This window comes from Coffea arabica, chromosome 10e (assembly GCF_036785885.1).
Source record: "Coffea arabica cultivar ET-39 chromosome 10e, Coffea Arabica ET-39 HiFi, whole genome shotgun sequence".
Lineage (NCBI taxonomy): Eukaryota > Viridiplantae > Streptophyta > Magnoliopsida > Gentianales > Rubiaceae > Coffea > Coffea arabica.
Genome location: NC_092328.1, coordinates 41,444,689 through 41,463,349, shown reverse-complemented (window position 1 = coordinate 41,463,349; position 18,661 = coordinate 41,444,689). Strand labels below are relative to the sequence as shown.

The 18,661-nt window shown below is 37.2% G+C and overlaps 1 protein-coding gene across 1 annotated transcript; it reads right to left on the bottom strand.

The window, feature by feature from the left end:
• Nucleotides 1-283: 283 nt before the first annotated feature.
• LOC113711482 (uncharacterized) lies at nt 284-18,308 on the bottom strand. Its single transcript, XM_072067159.1, has 6 exons — nt 18,226-18,308; nt 17,378-17,390; nt 17,190-17,282; nt 16,840-16,938; nt 2,408-3,711; nt 284-2,303 (listed from the first exon to the last, which is right to left on the bottom strand). Exons 1-6 carry the CDS (start codon nt 18,306-18,308, stop codon nt 284-286), a joined length of 3,612 nt encoding a protein of 1,203 aa, XP_071923260.1.
• Between the last annotated feature and the right edge of the window lie 353 nt (nt 18,309-18,661).

Here is an 18,661-nt window from a genome sequence, read left to right as displayed (position 1 = left end):
GGAACTGCCACCACAGTTTGCAGCTGAAAGCCCCTTGTATGCTTGTAAAAGAACGTATGCCAAGGCCATCCTCCTCCACTGGATAACATAGGTTTTTCCAGGAACGCCAATGATGTTTAGGGCCCAGCTCCGTCTGCCCCCAGAAAAAATTGGCCATAAGGCGTTCCAGCTCCTTTAGCACCCCGGAGGGCAGGTCCATGACGGCTAACACGTGCGTAGGTATGGCAGAGAGCACATGCTTAATAAGTATGAGTCGCCCCCCCTGGGAGAGGATCTTTTTCTGCTAGCCCGCAAGTTTAGCAATGAATTTATCGATTAGGAATTGGAAGTATTCTTTTTTCCTACGTCCTGCATATAGGTTGCATCCCAAATAAGGAAGCGGCAGAGTTCCATGCCTGAATCCAGTAATCTGTTGAATTCTACGAATCTGGCCAGTTCCACACCGCCTCGATGCTATGAATAAACTCTTGTGATTGTTAATCCGCTGGCCTGTTGCAGTTTGGTATAAATTTAAGAACCGAACCAAATTCCCGACCGACCTTCTATCTCCGCGCGAAAAAATGATGATGTCGTCAGCAAAGGACAAGTGAGTGACCCAAACGCAACCACGTGACGTTGCATAGGGAACCACTCTGCCCCCCTCGACCTGTGCATTCAGTCCCCTACTTAGAGCCTCAGATGCCAGAATGAAGAGGAGAGGGGACAGAGGATCGCCTTGCTTAATCCCACGGGAGGCCTGGAAAAAACCTTTGGACCTGCCATTGACCAACACAGAGAACCAGCTGTGGGAGAGGTTATTTAAAATAGGCAAAATGAACCGGTAGTCAAAACCAAACTTGCAAAGGAGCTGCCGGAGGAACCACCATGACACCCTATCAAAAGCCTTCATCATGTCCAGCTTGAAGATGCAGCTATTTCCCCGTGCCCTCTTGTCAATGGAGGCAATCATTTCTTGCGCCAAGAGCACGTTTTCAGCAATATCACGACCAGGGCAGAAAGCGGATTGCTCCGCAGAAACAATGCCCGAGAGGATTGGCTGCAAACGATTAGCAAGGACCTTTGTAAAAATCTTGTTTACAAAGGTGCGCAGGCTAATGGGCCTAAAATCGGCAAACGTAGATGGGTTTGGCTTCTTCGGGATTAGGACAATCAAAGTGCTAGCAATTCCTTTTGGGATCGGAGTCCCAGCTAAAAAATCCTTAGTCGCTGCTAAGATGTCAAGAGCTACGAAATTCCAGCAGTGACGAAAAAAAAAGCCAGTGAATCCATCCATACCCGGGGCACTATCCTTATCGAGGTCGAAAACCACCCGCTTGACCTCCTCCATGGTTACCTCCCCCAATAAGACATCGTTTTGATGCTCAGTCACGAGCCGCGGAATGTGTACCAGCAGATCATCCACGTCGCTAACCTCCTCAGCTGTAAGAAGACTATGGAAAAAACCAACCGCTTCCTGGCCAATGCTGTCTTCATCCTCAAGCCAACTCCCCCCCGCATCCTTAATGCGATGTATAGCCAGCTTCGAGCGCTTCTCCCTCACTGAAGCATGGAAGTAGCGTGTATTGCAATCCCCATCCTTTAACCACCGTAGGCGGGCCTTTTGACGCCAGTAGTCCTCTTCCACCCGAAGACTGCGCAATAGGATGCCTTTGGCCCGATGGAGCTCAGCTCTCGCCTCGTCCGTCGGGGCAGCCTCGAACAAGATTTCCTTTTGCTGGACCTCAAACTCGTTCTGCCGAACAGCCTGAAATATGTTGCCAAAATGTTGCCTGCTCCAGTGGCGTAAGCATGCCTTCAAGCGTTTTAGCTTGAAAGCCAACCGGTACATACCATATCCCTGCGTAGGAAGTTCCCAATTGCTCTGCACCGTCGATTGAAACTCCGAGCTAGAAACCCAGAAATTTTGAAACTTAAAAGGCTTGGGAGCACTAGCATCAGCCCCCCGCAGATGCACCAATAAGGGCGTATGATCAGAGGTGGCCCGATTTAGATGCTGGACCGAAGTATTTGGTAGGAAACTGAGCCATTGGTGATTGGCCAGGACCCTATCCAACCGCTTCCATATCCTAGATCCTGACCGAACGCCAGACCAAGTATATGAGCTTCCAGAGTAAGGCAACTCCTGAAGATGACAGTCTGAGATTGCTGTGTTGAAATCAGAAATGGCTCCCAGGTCTTGATGTGCTCGACCCGTATACTCTGCCAGCGTACGGATAGCATTGAAGTCCCCCCCTACCAACCACGGCCTTGTGATCGAGCTAGCAAGAGCGCGGAGTTCCGACCACAGAGCATGCCTTCCCACCCTTGTACATTTAGCATAAATGAAAGAGGCAAAGAAAGTCCCGGTCCAAGAGTCATGACCCGCCATGACATGGAGGACTTGCTCGTAATGGCTTTAGCAGCTTGCCGTGTCAAGACCTGTCGGGTCAGAGGGGTGGTAGCACGCTTCTTCCTTGCCTTTCGCGAGAGTACCATGGTGAAACCATTTGCCTCCCGTTCAGCAAACTTCTGCTGAACCCGAGGCCCCAGTGCCTTGCTGAACTGCTGAAGAGAGGCAACCAGTGTCCTCCTATCACGCGCACCCACCTCTGGCAAATCCTCCCCATCCGAAAGGGAGCCTTGGGGGGACAGCTTCTCATGCGCAGCTTGCTGGATTTGCGAATCATCGCAGATACGACCCAAGACTGGAGGGGTTGCAGAAACTTTCAAGACAGGAGCGGGAGCACCGCTATCCTCAACCTGGCCCGCCGCAACCTGCCCACCATCTAGGCACACGCAACTAGAGCTCTCAACCTGACCGCTGCCCACCTGCGCCTGTCGAGCCATAGAGACATGTGATGGCTGCCCCAGTTCTTCATTCTTCTGGTTTGGCCCAGTTCTGGTGATGAGATACGCTAGTTGCGGAGCTTTGGATTGCTTTGCACCATTCGTGTCTTCGTGGGTCTGGGCTACCGCCGCCGCCGTCAGAGGAGTGCCCTTAGATCCATTCCTGCGATGTTTGTGCTGTCGACAGCCATCACTGGAGTGCCCCTGTCTATTGCAAAGAGGGCAATACAGCGGCAGGTTCTCGTAGAGGAGGCGTTGCCAGAAGCCAGAGTTGCCTGTCCCAATCCAGATGCGCTCGGGTAGGTCCTGTGAGACATCAAGATCCACGCAGATGCGTGCCACACTGGGCCTCGACAAAGCTGCAGTTGCGGTATCAATTTGTAGTGGGTTGCCAATGGTGTTGGCAATAGAGAAAAGTGACACCTTATCAAAAAAATGGATTGGTAAATGCTCTAACGCAATCCAGACAGGGGCTCGTGAAGATTCACTTGAAACTGTAAAATCTGGGCTCCATTTAAAAACACGCATTGGGAATTCTGCAACGTTCCAGAACCCCTTTGTCCAGCACCGAAGGAAATCTTCCTCCAAGCAAAACCGTATGAGAATATGCCTCTGATCTAGCAAACCGACAGTGAAAGTGGACTTGAAACCGATCGCCAGGAGTGACTTACGAGTGACATCCAGACTTGGCCTGCCATGGGAAAATTTTCCGACCACAGCAAAAGTGAAAGGAGCAGAAAGCTTTGCAATATCCTCTGCCGAGAAAAGGACGGCCGGCTCTCCACGGTATTGTGCAGCAGTCTTGATCTTGCAAGGAGATGATGAGGGTGAAGGCTGCGCCTGGAGCACGGCCGCAAAGGAGCGGCCAGCCCCCCCTCCAGGCGGCTGAATGCCAGCCATGCAGAAAACCTAAACTACCAAAAATAGACGCACGGCAACCCTATGCTAGAGAGAACTTTTTTTCAGAACTTTAGAACTTATGTTTGGGGTTGTACATAAAATTCCTAATCTTGAAAGTGTAAATCAAATGGGAGTTTTAAGAGTACTAGATTGCTTGGATTAGTTGAACTATGTTTAGAGAATCCTAAAACTCTAAATAAACTTATTAGAATTCACGTTAAGAATACCTGAATGATTGTAGTTATATTTTACCTCAGGAATTGAGAGTGATCAAGGGTTTAACCCAGAAAGTGAAGCTTAATCGATCTTTAACGGTGAGTGTTTTCCGAATTTATGTGTTAAACTGCTTATGTGTACCTAAGTGAAATTACGTGACAAATGAGCTTATTATGAATTATTAGTAAATGATTCAGTGTAAAGTGTATTTCAATTGTCCCTCGCCTTCTAAGTCGGGAGTGTACTTTATCGCACTCGACTTAGTTGAGCTTGAAGGTCGATAATTGACTGAATGTTATTGTAAGTGAGTGAGTCCTGGCGAGAGCCAGGCAGGCGATCTGCTAATTTCTAAGGTATGCCTTAGGAGAAGATCGGGTCGTCACATCGCGTTTTCATCTTTTGCTTTTAAAAACAAAAAACGCAGGCCATATTTTCTCTTCTTCTTCCTACCTCTCACCCGTGTTTGCTTACTCGTTTACACGCACCTTCACAAATTCTCTCTTTTACTTTATTTTTTAGTAGACAAATATCAACCCAACTTCTTTTAACCTTCATAAACCCTTTTTACCCGATTAAAATTCAAAAAAAAAAAAAAAACCAAAAAGTCAGCTTTAAAGAAATTGAAGGCTAGGGTTCTTGGTTCTAAATTTCATCAATTGGAGGCCAATTAGAGGGTGTTTCATAGGATTTTTTGAATCATTAGCATCACCAAACATCCTTCTACTTGATTGAGATAAATTTCTTCATCAAAATTTCATATTTTAGAAGTTGATATTTTTCAATTTCCATATTTTTCTGACATTTTCTAATTTTGAATTTTTGATGATATTTATTGATATTTTTGGCCTCCAATTAGGGTTGCAAACGAGTCGAGTCGAGTCAAGTTTTGGCCTAATCGAGCCGAGTCTTGACATAATTTTAGTGAACTCGAACTCGGGCTCGAGCTCGAACTCGATAAGCCGACAATTTCAAACTCGAGCTCGAGCTCGACTTGATTTGAGCGAGCTCGAACTCCAAAAAAATAAAAAATAATTATTTTTATTTTTTAAAAAATAAATAAAATAATATTTTTTTCTTAATAAATAATAAAATATTAAGGATATATATGTAATTTTACTATTAAAATAAAAAAAATAAAAATTATATATATACTTAAAATAAAAAAATTTAAAATATATATATATATACTTAAAATAATATATATATATATATATATATACTCGAGCTCACGAGCTAACGAGCTTAATATCTTGAGCTCGAGTTCGAGCTCGATTTCGACTCGAGCTAGCTCGAGCTTGACTCGAGCCGCTCGCGAGCGGTTCGGTTCGTTTGCAGCCCTACCTCCAATATGCTTATTAAGGTTGATTAAGCATGTTTATATTTTTAAATGTAGCAATTTGATGGCTAATTAGTTGTTAAAATTTTAAATTTGCTATATTTGGATAAAATTGAAAAAGTAGTTTGGATTGTTATTTGAGCCATTTTGATTCATGATTGTGACTAAAAATGATTGGTTGATGACGTTTTAGCATCTGCGTTGTGTATAAAGAGTAATTTTATTGAATTTTGTAATTTATGGAGATAATTTTTGCTTAATCATATTTATGGCTAAACGTGGATTATTATTACTAATTAAGGATTGTTATAAACTTCATTATTGCTAATTTCATTAATCGAAACATATTTGTTACCTATTTTAATAAATTGGTGATTTTGACAATTTTCGACAAAATTTTGGCAATTTTCGACAAAATTTTGGCAATTTTAATGTCATGTCTCTCATGTTATAATATTGGATATTGTTGAATATTTAATTGATTCTTTATGACATGGAGATGTGTATTTGTGGTTATTTGTACCACTTTTAATCCCTAAACATGAATGATAATTCTATAAAATGCTTACGGTTACCATAAAGGGAAAGATTCTTCTTTTAGATGTTTTATAGGATTTAATTCTTGTATAATGTGTGATTGTATCATACTTTAGATAGGTGTATGAGAAGTTTAACGATTTTTTTTATACACCATGATAAGAAAAGGACGAGCTATTTGTGAGGACCAAAAAATTTTCACATTTTGTTAGCATTATTTTATTTCTTTGACTATATTTTATACTTTTCTTGAAAATATTAAATTTTCTATGCATTTTTACAAGTAAGTACAATTTTAAAATCATCTTCCTAATATGAGTTAGTGTACGTTAATTTGAAGTGTATTATTGACGTGGGACCCGCTGGTGCGGTAAATGCGTTATATTTTGACAACTTGTTGGAGTTTGGTTAAGTGATATTATTTTACAAGGTGCTAAGGTGCTAAGAGATAATTAGAAGTTACCTATATGGATTAGTATTAGAAAGACAAAGAGATAAGTTTAAGCAAGTAAGGTGCCAAGTGTCACAAACCCATTGGATGTTGGATTTGACCAAGACCTTCTTAACTTTTCTAAAAGCAATTTTGACTCAATTTTCTCTCATTTTTCTTGTGTCTTGGCTGAACCTATTGAGGAGGAAAACAAGATAGAGCTCTTCAATTTCTAGCTTCCAAATTTGCTCAAATCTTTAGTTTCAACCAACCAAATCACAAACTACACCATACAAGTGATCATTAGGGAAGGTTAAAGGTGTTGGTGGAGTTGTTTTGGAGGAGGAAAGATTAAACTCCTACCTTTCTTGTGGTTTTAAGGTATTTTGCCAAGAACATCCTCTTTACTTCAATTAATAGCTTAGTAGTGGTTTTTAGTTGTTTTAGATGTTGTTTTGTGGAAGATTAGCACTTGAATGCATGAATTCCATATTAGGGTTTCATTTTTTTCCCAATTCTGCCCGATTCTATTTCACCTTGTTAGAGGCCTAACTAGCCTTAGTACAAAACATAAAAGTTGTAGAGAATGATGTTTTATAGTTGCCTGCAAAATTTCAGCTCAATCGGAGCAACGTACCCTGTGAAAAGACCAAAATACCCCTGCTGCCCTGTTTCTGTCCGAAAATAAAAATCAGCCTCTGTAAGTGGTTAGTTTGACCAGGAATATTACCGAATTGGCTGATGATGTCTTCTTAAGAATTATAGCCTTGTATCTTAGCTTTCAAATGGCTTTAGAATTACCTGAATTGGAGTTGTGTGTGCTGAGATATGAGTGAATAAAGCAGGACTGCTAGTTGATTTCTGCAATGAATTTCAAACTAAAAAATCTGGAGTTGTTTTGGTAAATTTGGCCTAGTTAGGGTGAGAACTGGACTGAGTGGTCTTCATGAAAGTTGTAGGTCTTTGTCTTAGGTTTTCAACGCCTCTAAGAACGCCTTAAACGGACTTTGGTAGCCTGCGATATGGCCATTTAAAGGTAGTACGGTTAATTAGCCGATTAGTTGGAACTTGGTTCTGGGAATTGGGAATTTGACTAGGTTACACTGGAAGTTGGACTAAGTGATCTTCATCAAAATTGTAACCCTCTGTCTTAGCTTCGAAACGGTATAAATTACATCCCAATCCGATAAGCGTAGCTTCGGATGTGTCCGTTACGCAAAACCCGTCAAATCTGTCTTTTGTTAAACTTCATTTCCGCACATGTTGTTAGCTTGATTTTTGTACTTATATGACTTTGAGCCTATGGAATGGCTATTGAAATGAAATGATATTGTGTGTGATTTTGGAATTGATTGAGGAAAACAATAAAGCCATAAATGGCTGGAAAAATAGGTAAATACAAAGGGCATGCTGTCCAAATTTTCGCTCGAGAGCTAAGTTTCTATTTGAATTTGTATATTTTTGTTTGGCAAATACTATGACCGTTTTCCATCTTAAAACATGATCCTTCTTCAATTGGAAACTCCAAATGTTTACTTACGTTTACCAAATAAAAAGGAGTGGTTTAGAATTTTCTTAGGTATTTTGTCCTCCCTTTTTACATGAATTTCATTAAGACATTTAGTTTATAATATCTACTTGAATATGAGATGATTTTGAACCGTATAAACGATCTCGAAAATAGTATTTCTTAGCCTATCTAGTTGGATTCCGACTTGTCTTTGGTTTAAGTGTTTCCATTGAAAAATTTTATAACCCTTTTGAGTTGGGTTTTACGTTTCGACTATGAAACCCTAGTTATTTTTGTCCACGGGTCCAAATGTCCTCGTTTCACTTTAAAGTCTTTTATACGTTCTACTCATCAATTGTCGAGTTTTTGATTTCACCTAATTGTTTGTGTTAGATGAGCTGTAATATTCTTTCTTGTTTAATCTTAGGTTTTCTTGGTGACTAAAGATAATATCCAGAAGGATATTTTGCACGTTGTTTTGCGTATATAGGTGAGTATTCCTTGTTTGCTATATTTTTCTTGACTTTATGACTTGTGTTCTTGTTCGATAATGTGTTAAGTGCTTTCAAGGATTTTCAAAATGAGTTTTTTAGACGAGCGTGTACTTTATCGCGCTCGATCTAAATGAAACGTGAAATTTTCAATGATTTAATGATTGTTATATTAGTTGCGCATGATGTAAGCCTTTTGGCTGAACTAGACCCTGCCCTTCGTTACCGATCGACTCGAGCCAGAAACAAACTCGATCGGGCGATATGATGACCCTGGGTGTGAACGTTGGTATACTCGAGTATTACCTTGTAGGTTGGTGGAACCTGACCAATTTCCAAGAGGGGGTGAACGAAACGAAAGAACGAACGAGGGGTTTATTTACCAAAAATGCATTTTATTTAATTGAGCATTTTATTTAATTGACCGGAGGAATAAGGGGAATGACAGGAGAACGAACGAACGAACGAATATATGGCTTCCTGTGAGCCCGTATCCTTTTAATGAATGTGTTTCTCGCTTTATTTTGTATTTGTATCTTGAATTATTGGTTATATGTAATGAATGCATTGAACTTCTTGTTGCCTATGTGTTCGGAACCTCACTGAGCTTTTAACTCATTCCTTTAGTTTTGTTTTCCTTAACAGGGGACGGCGAGCAAGGACGAGAGCTCGGTAGAGTCTAGCCTAGACTGGTTTCTTTGGTTTTGTAATGGTTCTCGCCCTAATGCTCGGCGGGCTGGATGTATGGTGAATTGAGAACCTTTGTATATTCGATGTTTATACTCCCTTTTGAGATAGCAATGTATATAAGTTTTGCGTTAAGTTTTGGATAGTCGTTATATTTATTCCTGTGTTTTATTTCGATTTTAATTGAGAACTGAAGTGAACGACTGAGTCCCGGCGAGAGTTGGGCAGGCGGTCCGCCGAACCCTCTGGTTCGCCTTAGGGGGAGGTGGGGCTGTCACACTATTATTCGCGAATCTTCTAGTGAAGAAGAAGTCGAGAGGATACCATCTCCAGTGCCCCAACAAAGGAGATTGCAAAGAGACATATCTAGGCGACCACCTCCTCCGAACTATAATGTTGAGTGCTTCACTTCCAAAGATAATCAAGATTGGTTCGACAACCGTGAGCACATGGTGTTCATATATGAAATGCACATAGCTCTAGACATTGATGCCGTCTATCGAATTACGAAGGCTTTTGAACTATTGGGATGGGCGCCTATTCTTACTCTTTCTCACCATATATGCCCCGATTTGGTCCAAGAATTCTATGCCAATATTGACAACAAAAAGGGGGCCATAGTAGTGAAGAGATTAGATCTTTTGTTCGGGGGAGGCAATTGACCATTACTAGAGCCAAAATTGCTCAAATTCTGAAGTCCAATAATCAAAGACCAATCATTGATATAAAGAAGGGATTTACATCGCCATATTTAAAGAAGGTATTGGAACCCTTCACATGCCATGACAAGATTTGGTCTACAATACCAACTATTTCGTTCATCTAAGAAAGAGGCCATTCTCGCATGCGTGTTCAATTATTGACACCATCTCATTATTTATGTCATAGCGCACAATGTGATTCCCAAGAAGAGTGGACAAGGAGATGTTCGACATATTGATATCTACTTCTTTGATTATATGTTCTAAAACTGGGAGTTTCCTTATGCTCGTATTTCACTTCTGAATATAATCATTAGCAACATAAGGATGGCCGTCCAAAGAAGTACGACTTCTTATCGATTGGGGGTTTCACGTCTCCTATCCTTATTTTTTGAAAGGGAAGGCGTCAATTTGGAGGGTATCCCACAAGCTCCTGTGCGACCTATGGACGAGTTAAATATTGTTACTCTTACTGACATGGGCATTCCGACGGATAATTTACCCTGCCCAGGGAGAGATAGATCAAAACAAGCTGGTCAAACTGAGTAATGCGAAACAATTCCCTCTAGTTCTGCTAGTCCCTCTACTTCTGCCGAACCATCTACTTCCATCCCACCACCGCCATCTCTACCTCCACAACGTTCCAACTGATAGTGACTCTTCGACATTCTAGGGTGTCATTAGACTCAAGTTGTTGAATGACTTGATCGAATCAATACTCGCCTAGATTCCTATGATGTTAGGATGCGTCAAATGAAGGATCATTTAGGCATCACTCCTCAGCCTCACACTAGTCTTGGAGATAGTGATGATGGTCAAGGATCTGCTAGTGCAGGAGGCGCTAGGCTAGCATCTTGAGCTGCCATTTTACTTTGCTTCTATGATCTTTTAGCTTTTCTTTTCTTATGTAGGTGACATTAACTTTTTCTTTTGCATTTGATCTTTTCGACAGTGTTAGTAGATATTTGTATCTTTTGGTAAAGGTTCGTGAATCATGGTTGATCTGGATCCCAGCCATTGCACTAGAGAGTACTTTTTTCTATCTTTTATTGTTTTTCTTTTCCCACACATTGAGGACAACATGTATTTTCAGTGTGGAGAAGGAAATGGGTGGTACTTGTGATATTTGTGCTTATATTGACATTGACTTGATGATGGAATATAAATTGTACTTACATGTTGTAAATCTTGGGTTTGCTGACGGGGAGTTTCATCCAATTTTACGAAAAAATTCTGCCAAAATTTTTTCAAAATCTTGTCCAAAATTACAAATTTACCCCAAAAGGTTTAAAATATTTTTTTGATTATATCCAAGGGCAACAAGTTCCATACCATTAGTAACTCAAATTCCTTCTCCTTTTAAGATAAATGTATGTGATTTGAAAACTTTTTTTCTCATTTAAATTAGAAATGACTATTATGTGATTATAATTTGTGTATTTATGGGAACGTATAACTTGCAAATTGGAGAAAATTATGCCTATATTTTCCAAGTTTAGTAAAATTTCTTCTCTTTACTTAAATTTATAAGTGATACTTATGGTCAATAATTGAAATACTCTTCTCATGATTATTCTTTTGAGAAAATGTTATTACCTTTACTTTGAAAAAAAAAAGAATAAGAAGAAAGAAAAAGAAAAAGAGAATAAGAGTTGTTCTATTCCAATGGTTCTTGTACTTAGTAATCGGGAGTTTTTATCTACAAATGTCGATTTTGCGTAAAACGGTACTAGAATTAAGAGTATGTAAGACAATTTGAGTATGTAAAGTATTGAGTAACAGACGATTTTCATCAAAAATGTCGATTTTCACATCAAAAGGTACTTTTCACAACTTGAGTAATATTTATATATGTGATATGAATAAATCCCTCTTCCAGTTGAATAAGAAATGATCATGGGTTTAGGAAGCGTTTTTATTGACCTTATAAGTTACTTGTGAAATTGGGTAAGGATGAGAAAATGACTTGAACTAATTACAATTATGGTATAATTAACTCTGTTTTACTTGATATTATGAGTACTTGAGTTTAGTTGAGCGATTGAATAATGGTTATTTACATTGTTTTGAGGAAATGAAGTTGAATTGTGCACATATGTTTATTTTTAAAGTTTTAGATCATTGTTGATTTGTATTTCTTATTGTTTGAGGACAAACAATGGTTCAAGGGCGAGGGAGTTTAATAAGTGTGTATTTTACATGTTTTAGTGTGTTTTATTAATTAGTTTTGGTGTGTTTTAATTAGTTTTATAGTTAATTAGTTAAAATTCTAGTGAAAATATGCATTTTATAATTAAAGTGTAAAAATTGCATTTCTATGAATTTTAATGGTAAAAACTTCATGTTTTGTAGATTTAAGGATTAAATCATCAAATGACATGAATTAAGAAGATAATTGGATGATTGATGATGATTTAAAATGGTTTTAAAGAGAATATGAAGTGTAAGAAATGAAATGCAACTCAGTATACAAGAAGAGAGTTTTTTAACTTTGACACCTTGTGGTATTTTGGCTATATCTTGAGTTACAAGTATGGATTGAGGTGATTCTTGTACTATTTTGAAACTAAGAGATGGATCTACATTTGATATAAAGATATCAAAATCCAGTGTAGTCGTTTCCTAGTCAAAAAGTCAAAATACAAAAGTGCATTTTTATGGTTGAAAGTTGAAACAGAATTCTGATCAGTTCAGGGTATTTTGATAATTTTTAGGTCTACAGAGTTCCAAATTAAATAATTCTTGAGGCATTGAAAAACTAATTCAAAGAACTATAACTTTCATATTTTGTACGAGAATAGTTCAACCTCCATCATCAAGAAAATATCAGCAAAAATAGAGTAAAAATGAAATCTGCCCAGAATGAGCAAACCTACAAAAAGAGCAAAATGGGGGGACAAAGCGCGAGCTAGACCACGTTTCTTGCCCACGTTTTAGTGAATTTCAGCTACAACTTGCTCTGTAACCTGTGTTCTTTCCACACAATCTTTTTGATCACTTTTTCTGCAAAGTTTTTAGCTGAAAATGATCAGCTGAGTATGAAAATTTTGAGAAGCAACTTTTGAGAGTTTCAAGAGTCAAAAATGCCAACTAGAAACAACTCATTTTAGCTCTTCAATCCTCTATAAATAGAGGCCTTCAGGGAACATTCTGAAAACTTTGAAAGGTTAGAGAAACTCACAAATTTTCACTAAAATTTTCTTAGTTCATTAGTTAGGATAATATAGTATAGTTAGTGTAATTTATTCTTCTTGCATTAGTAGCTAGATTTGGATGAAAATTTGAAGAGTTTAAAATTCATGTGACAAGGGTGACTTCTCTTCTCTTCTATCATTGTCGCTTTTGTAATTGAATTCATATTTAGTTAGAATACAAGTTTGGTGTTTATCTTCATATTTAATTAAAGTTTATGCCTAGAATTATGGATGAACTTACTATATTTTGTTAGTAATATTTACTTGGTTATTTGATGATATTTGTTAGGCTCGAAGACAATCTAAGAGGGGGTGAATTAGGTTAATTAAAAACTAATCAGATTATGGGCATTTTTTGCTTAATACGAAATTTACCCTCTTTTCTAAATGATCATACAATAAATCAATCAATAAAGGAGCAATATCACTTGAGAGAAGTAGAAGAGATATGCAATTTAAGGATCACAAGATAATAAATAAATAAAAAGATAAGAAATGCAAACCAATTGACTATCAAGCTCCTCTTAAGCTCGAAAATCAATTCACAAAACAAGCTTGTATCTCAAGATATAACCAAAATATCACAAGGTATCAAAACTGTCTTCACTTGCATTTTTTCCTTTGAATGTTTTGCACTTCATGTCTTTTTTGAACCACTTCAAATCATCAACAATCATCCAATTATCTTCTCAAATCACTCCAATTGATGATTGAATCATTAAACCTACAAAAACATGAAGTTTTTACCCTAAAAATCCATAGAAATTGCAATTTTCACACTTTAAACCATAAAATGGATATTTTCACTAGATTCCTAATTAATTAGCTGTAAAAATAGTTAAAACGCACTTAAAACACATAAAATATCTACTTATCACTAGTTTTTCTAAATTTGAATCAATTTGATTAGCTAACCTTTCTATGGCTACCTCCCAAGTTGGTTTAAGTTCATTAGCTAATCTTTCACTAACTTACTCCCAAGATAAAGGTTTATTAACTAATTTTTCTATTATCGTTAGGAAAAAAAACTAATTTTTCTATAACTAATTTTCAAAATAGCTTAGATTCATATTGGATAAATTCGAGTTGATAATCATAAAAAAATAAAGAATCACTATAATTACATTGATTACCCCAACCATAAGTATAAGAATTTTCTCAATTAGGACCATATTAATTACAATAAAAATTGCAATGCTCAAATTCATCATAATACTTCACATTTTGCACTTGCCTACATGTATGATAACTTTACACAAGTCACAAATTGCATAATTAGAATTAAAAGCATTAACATTCCTTTTTTTGTCCAATCAAATACATAATGGTGTCCAATTAAACTTTTAATGTTATATAATCAAGTTTGACCCTTAAATTTCTTAAACCATTTTCAAATGATATATCTTTAGACATTTCTTGGTTACCTCTATTCATGGAACTTCGTACTTGGAAACAATCCATTGTTGATCTTCCATTTCTTATGCATTGTCCGCCCATGTTTATTACTCTTCTTGAGTCCCTAAACATGCTTTCAAAATAATTCAAAAACAAGTTTAGTCAAAAAGAATAGGTGACCTGACACATACAAAAACACACAAATAAAGACTCAACAAACACACGAGACACAACAAACACAATATAACAAATAAAATGTCTAAACTAATAGAGTTGTTCTTCACGCCGATATTGCCATAAATCTTTTCTGGCAATGGCGCAAAAAACTTGACGAGCCTGGAGTATGCATATAAAAATTAAATTCATTCCACAGTTAGATTTTACATTTATAAATTCTTAAATACCACACACGTGATTTTTTGCAACTATATAGATCGTGATTAAGTATAGGATATTAAGGGTCAAATCCACAGAGAAGAATTAACAATTACTGACACTACTACACCTCCTCTATTATTTAGACTATCAACAAATTGAAGAAAATAAAACTAAGCTAAAATATGTAAGAAAATGGCAAATGAAAGCTCCTTGGACTATAGTATTTACTCATACAAGTACAATTTTTGGATTATTGAGTACTACTATCTTGATTAGTTATGGCGTAATTTTCTCATGCATTAAAACCTAGTCTTGTAGTGAATCAACTATACTTATAACTAATCCATACCTACTATCGTGATTATGAAATTAGCTACAAGTTCATTACCTATATAAAATTACATGAAATAAATCACTAAAACCACAAAGGTGCACATCTACTTTCATGAGTGTGCTCCCTAAATTTAGCACCTCTTGAACTAGTGTTAAATCCCAATTTTTATTGCAAACTTAACATCTTAAAATTCTTACAATTAATGGCTAGTTAATCATGATTAGAGGAGCAAAAGTGCTAAATAACTTACTCAAAATAATAGCATCAAATAGCTAAGAAATCAACACAATACAATCATAGAAAGTTCAACCAAAATCCAAGGCATAAATTTTAGAAACACATAATAAACATAAAATTCAAACTTGTATAATAACTAAACATGAAATTCATTACAAAAAAGAAAGTAGTTGAAGAAGTATCACCCTTATCACATGAGATCAAACTCTCCATCTTGCTCCTTAATCTTCATTCAAGTTTAGCTGTACACAAGAAATGGATGAAATTATCTAATAAAACAATCTTATACTACCCAAACTAAAGAGTTAAGAAACTAGTTAAGAACTACATTTTTGTGGTGTTTCTTGCATCTCCCCTGTCTCTTTCAATGATTCTTACATATATAGTTGTTAAGAGACTCAAAAAGTGTTTAATGGAATGACATAAAGCTTTCTATGCATATCCTTAAAGATTCTTGAGCAGGTATAGCTGAAATTATCTGCTGGACTTGAGCTGTAAAGTTGTGTGAAAGCAGACAGAACAAGTTGTAGAAAACAAGGGAGAATACGTGAGCAATGGAATATGTGAGCTAGATCTCACGTATTCAGAGGTCATGTTTTCTCTTCAGTGAATTTTTCTTAATTCTTTTCTACTCCAATTCAACACTAAGATTAAAAGTAAGGTGTCCACATTTTTGTTCATGCATTACGCCAATAATACTTGTCTTTTATGCCCAATTACTTTCCAAATCATCGTTGAATCATGCACTAATGGAGTTGAATGAATCCTTCTTGATCCAATGCTTATAACATTTCTCAAATCCTATAAATAAAACCAAATTTGCACGTTAAACTGTTCAAATGAAACTCGCAAAATTTAGACACTTAGAGAGCAAGTTACACCCCAAAACCCTAATTTATACCAAAAATAAACACCTAATGCTACTTAAAAGCATATATAATAAACACTTATCAAGATCGCCGTGGATGGACCATTATCTCCAAGAAGGTGATGTGTTCGTGTCAACTGTAGACGTGAAGACTGAAATGATAAATAATTTGTAAGTGTCACTATAACTGACCCGGGGACTCACAGAACATGCCCTCACTCATAGTGTTTGTTTTTGGGTAATTAAAGGTATAACATAGAATAAAATAGCAGTCAGTTTGTAGCAATTGTCCTGAAGAAGCTAACTCCCCTTAACTCCTCAATAACAATAGGGGATATTTGTTGGGTGGGGGTGGGGGACCGAACTTGCCCTCACTTGTAGTGTTTTTTTTTTTTTGGTAACAAAAGACATAACATTGAATAAAATAGCAATCAGTTTACAGCAATTGTCCCAGAGAAACTAACTCCCCTTAACTCCTCAATAACAACAGGGGATATTTGTTGGGTGGAAAGGGGGGAAGGGAAGATGGTAGGCAATCAACAAAAATACAAAAGCCTAACTTGAAATGGTGGTTGGAGTAGATCTCACCCAAAATTTATAAAAAGGAAAAGGGAATAATTTTAGAAAACTCCCCTAATGTTTCTGATAGTTTCACTGTCCTCTCTTGAGATTTTGAAAATATCATTAACCTCTCTTAAAACTAATGTTTTTGTAACAAATTAACCCAATTCAAAAAAAATCAACAATAAAAAAATGATTTCAAGAGTGACAAGAATATTGAGGGACCGCAACCACGCACATATCCAGTGACACGTCTGATTACTTCAACACATATGTCTTCTTCAATTCTATTTGCACCATTAGCCTCAGATTCCAACTTCTTTTCCTTCATCTTACGCTGCAAACAAGTTTTTGATAGTTAGGTGTGCATAAGAGTTATACATACACTATTTGATAACAAGTTCAGTTTATCTCACTAAATTGGTAGCCGATATCTTGTCAACCATATCATTCTTTTTGTACTGAAATGCATAATGTCATAAAGTTCAATCGGACCAATTTTCCTTCCCTCTTGTGCTTCCTGTTGGCATAACAATTTAAAATACTTGATCATACACCGTGAAGCAAATCGTTATAATGGTTAATTACTTGTTCATATTTATGTCGCAGAAATGATTTTGTTCCATCTATATGAGCAGTTTGTTGCTTTGCTCTATTACTCTTGTTCCTCTCACTCACCATCTACATTAAAGAAGTTGTAAGATTGATCAACTTCCACAAAATATAGCATGTGTAGTGGTACGAAAAAGTAATTGAACAACAGTCAGCCTAGATACCTTAAATTCTAGACTACAAAAGCAGTTACAAAGGTAACTCCAATTAGATTCTGACACATATTCAGGGCGATGTGCTAGTGCTTCCTCCACTGTCCCAAATTGCTTGAAGATCTTGTTTTGTTAGTACTCCAGTAAGGTAGCTCAGTTTGTTAGTAAGGTAGCGATTATGTCTCATTTTGTTAGTAAGGTAGCGATTATGTCTCACAGAATATGCTCATCTTCATCCAATTTGAATTGTTCTGCGTGTATTTTCGTTTCTTCTGTTTAAGTGTTTCGGAGGCCTTCCCAAACTCAACATGGTCAATACCCAAAAGCTGTTGCAAGATTTGTTCACTAGATAATGTCCTAATTGGCTGCCTGAGTTCTCTATCACCATTAAATGCTTTCCTTTTTCGATGCCATTTATGGTCAGTCGGCAAAATCGCAGATGCCCCATGTAACAACATTTGAGTCCATTTCTCAAATACAAACTAGTTGTCTCATCTAAGCAAACTGGGCATGCTTTATATCCTTTTGTACTCCAACCCGACCAATAGGCATATGCTGGAAAATTGTTTATTGTCCATAAAAGTGTTGCACATAATATAAATTTCTCGCCTTTGAAGGCATCATAGGTTTCAAAACTAGTGAAAAAGAACTCTTTCAACTCATCAATTAGAGGTTTGAAAAATATATCCAAATCATTTCCGGGGCATTTAGGACCGGGAATGATCATGGTTAATAGGAAAAAGGGATCCTTTAAGCATTTCCAAGGTGGCAAATTATAAGGAATGAGGATTACATGCCAAATACTATAGGAATTATTCATGTTTCCATAGGGATTGAAACCATCACTCACAAGCTCTAACCTTACATTGTGAGGATCATTGGCAAATGAGGGACGAAATTTGTCAAACTCCTTCCAAGCTAATGAATCAGCAGGTTGCCGCATGCTATTCTCATTGTCTCTCCTTATGCCACCTCATATCACGAGCTATCTCTTTGTTTACAAAGAGTCTTTGTAGCCTAGGCTTTAATGGAAAATAGCGCAAGACCTTTCTTGGAATTTTTTATCCCGGAGACTTGTATCGAGGGGCTGTACAATTTTCATTGGGGCAATGGTCTAAGCCTTCATTTTCTTTCCAAAAAAGTGCACAATCTTTCTCACAAGCATGTATCTTTTCATACTTGAGTCCTAACTCACGAATTAAATTTTTTGCCTCATAGTAGGAAGTAGGAATTGAAGCCATGGGAAACACTTGACTTAAAAATTTCAGCAACGTATCGACAGATTTACAAGTCCAC

Coding starts and splice junctions, on each gene's coding strand:
- LOC113711482 (XM_072067159.1), bottom strand. CDS start 18,308: ATGCGGCAACCTGCTGATTCATTAGCTTGGAAGGAGTTTGACAAATTT. Junction 3,712..16,839: donor TCAGACGTGTCACTGGATAT/GTGCGTGGTTGC, acceptor GCTGGCATTCAG/CCGCCTGGAGGGGGGGCTGG. Junction 2,304..2,407: donor ACCCGACAGGTCTTGACACG/GCAAGCTGCTAA, acceptor TAAATGTACAAG/GGTGGGAAGGCATGCTCTGT.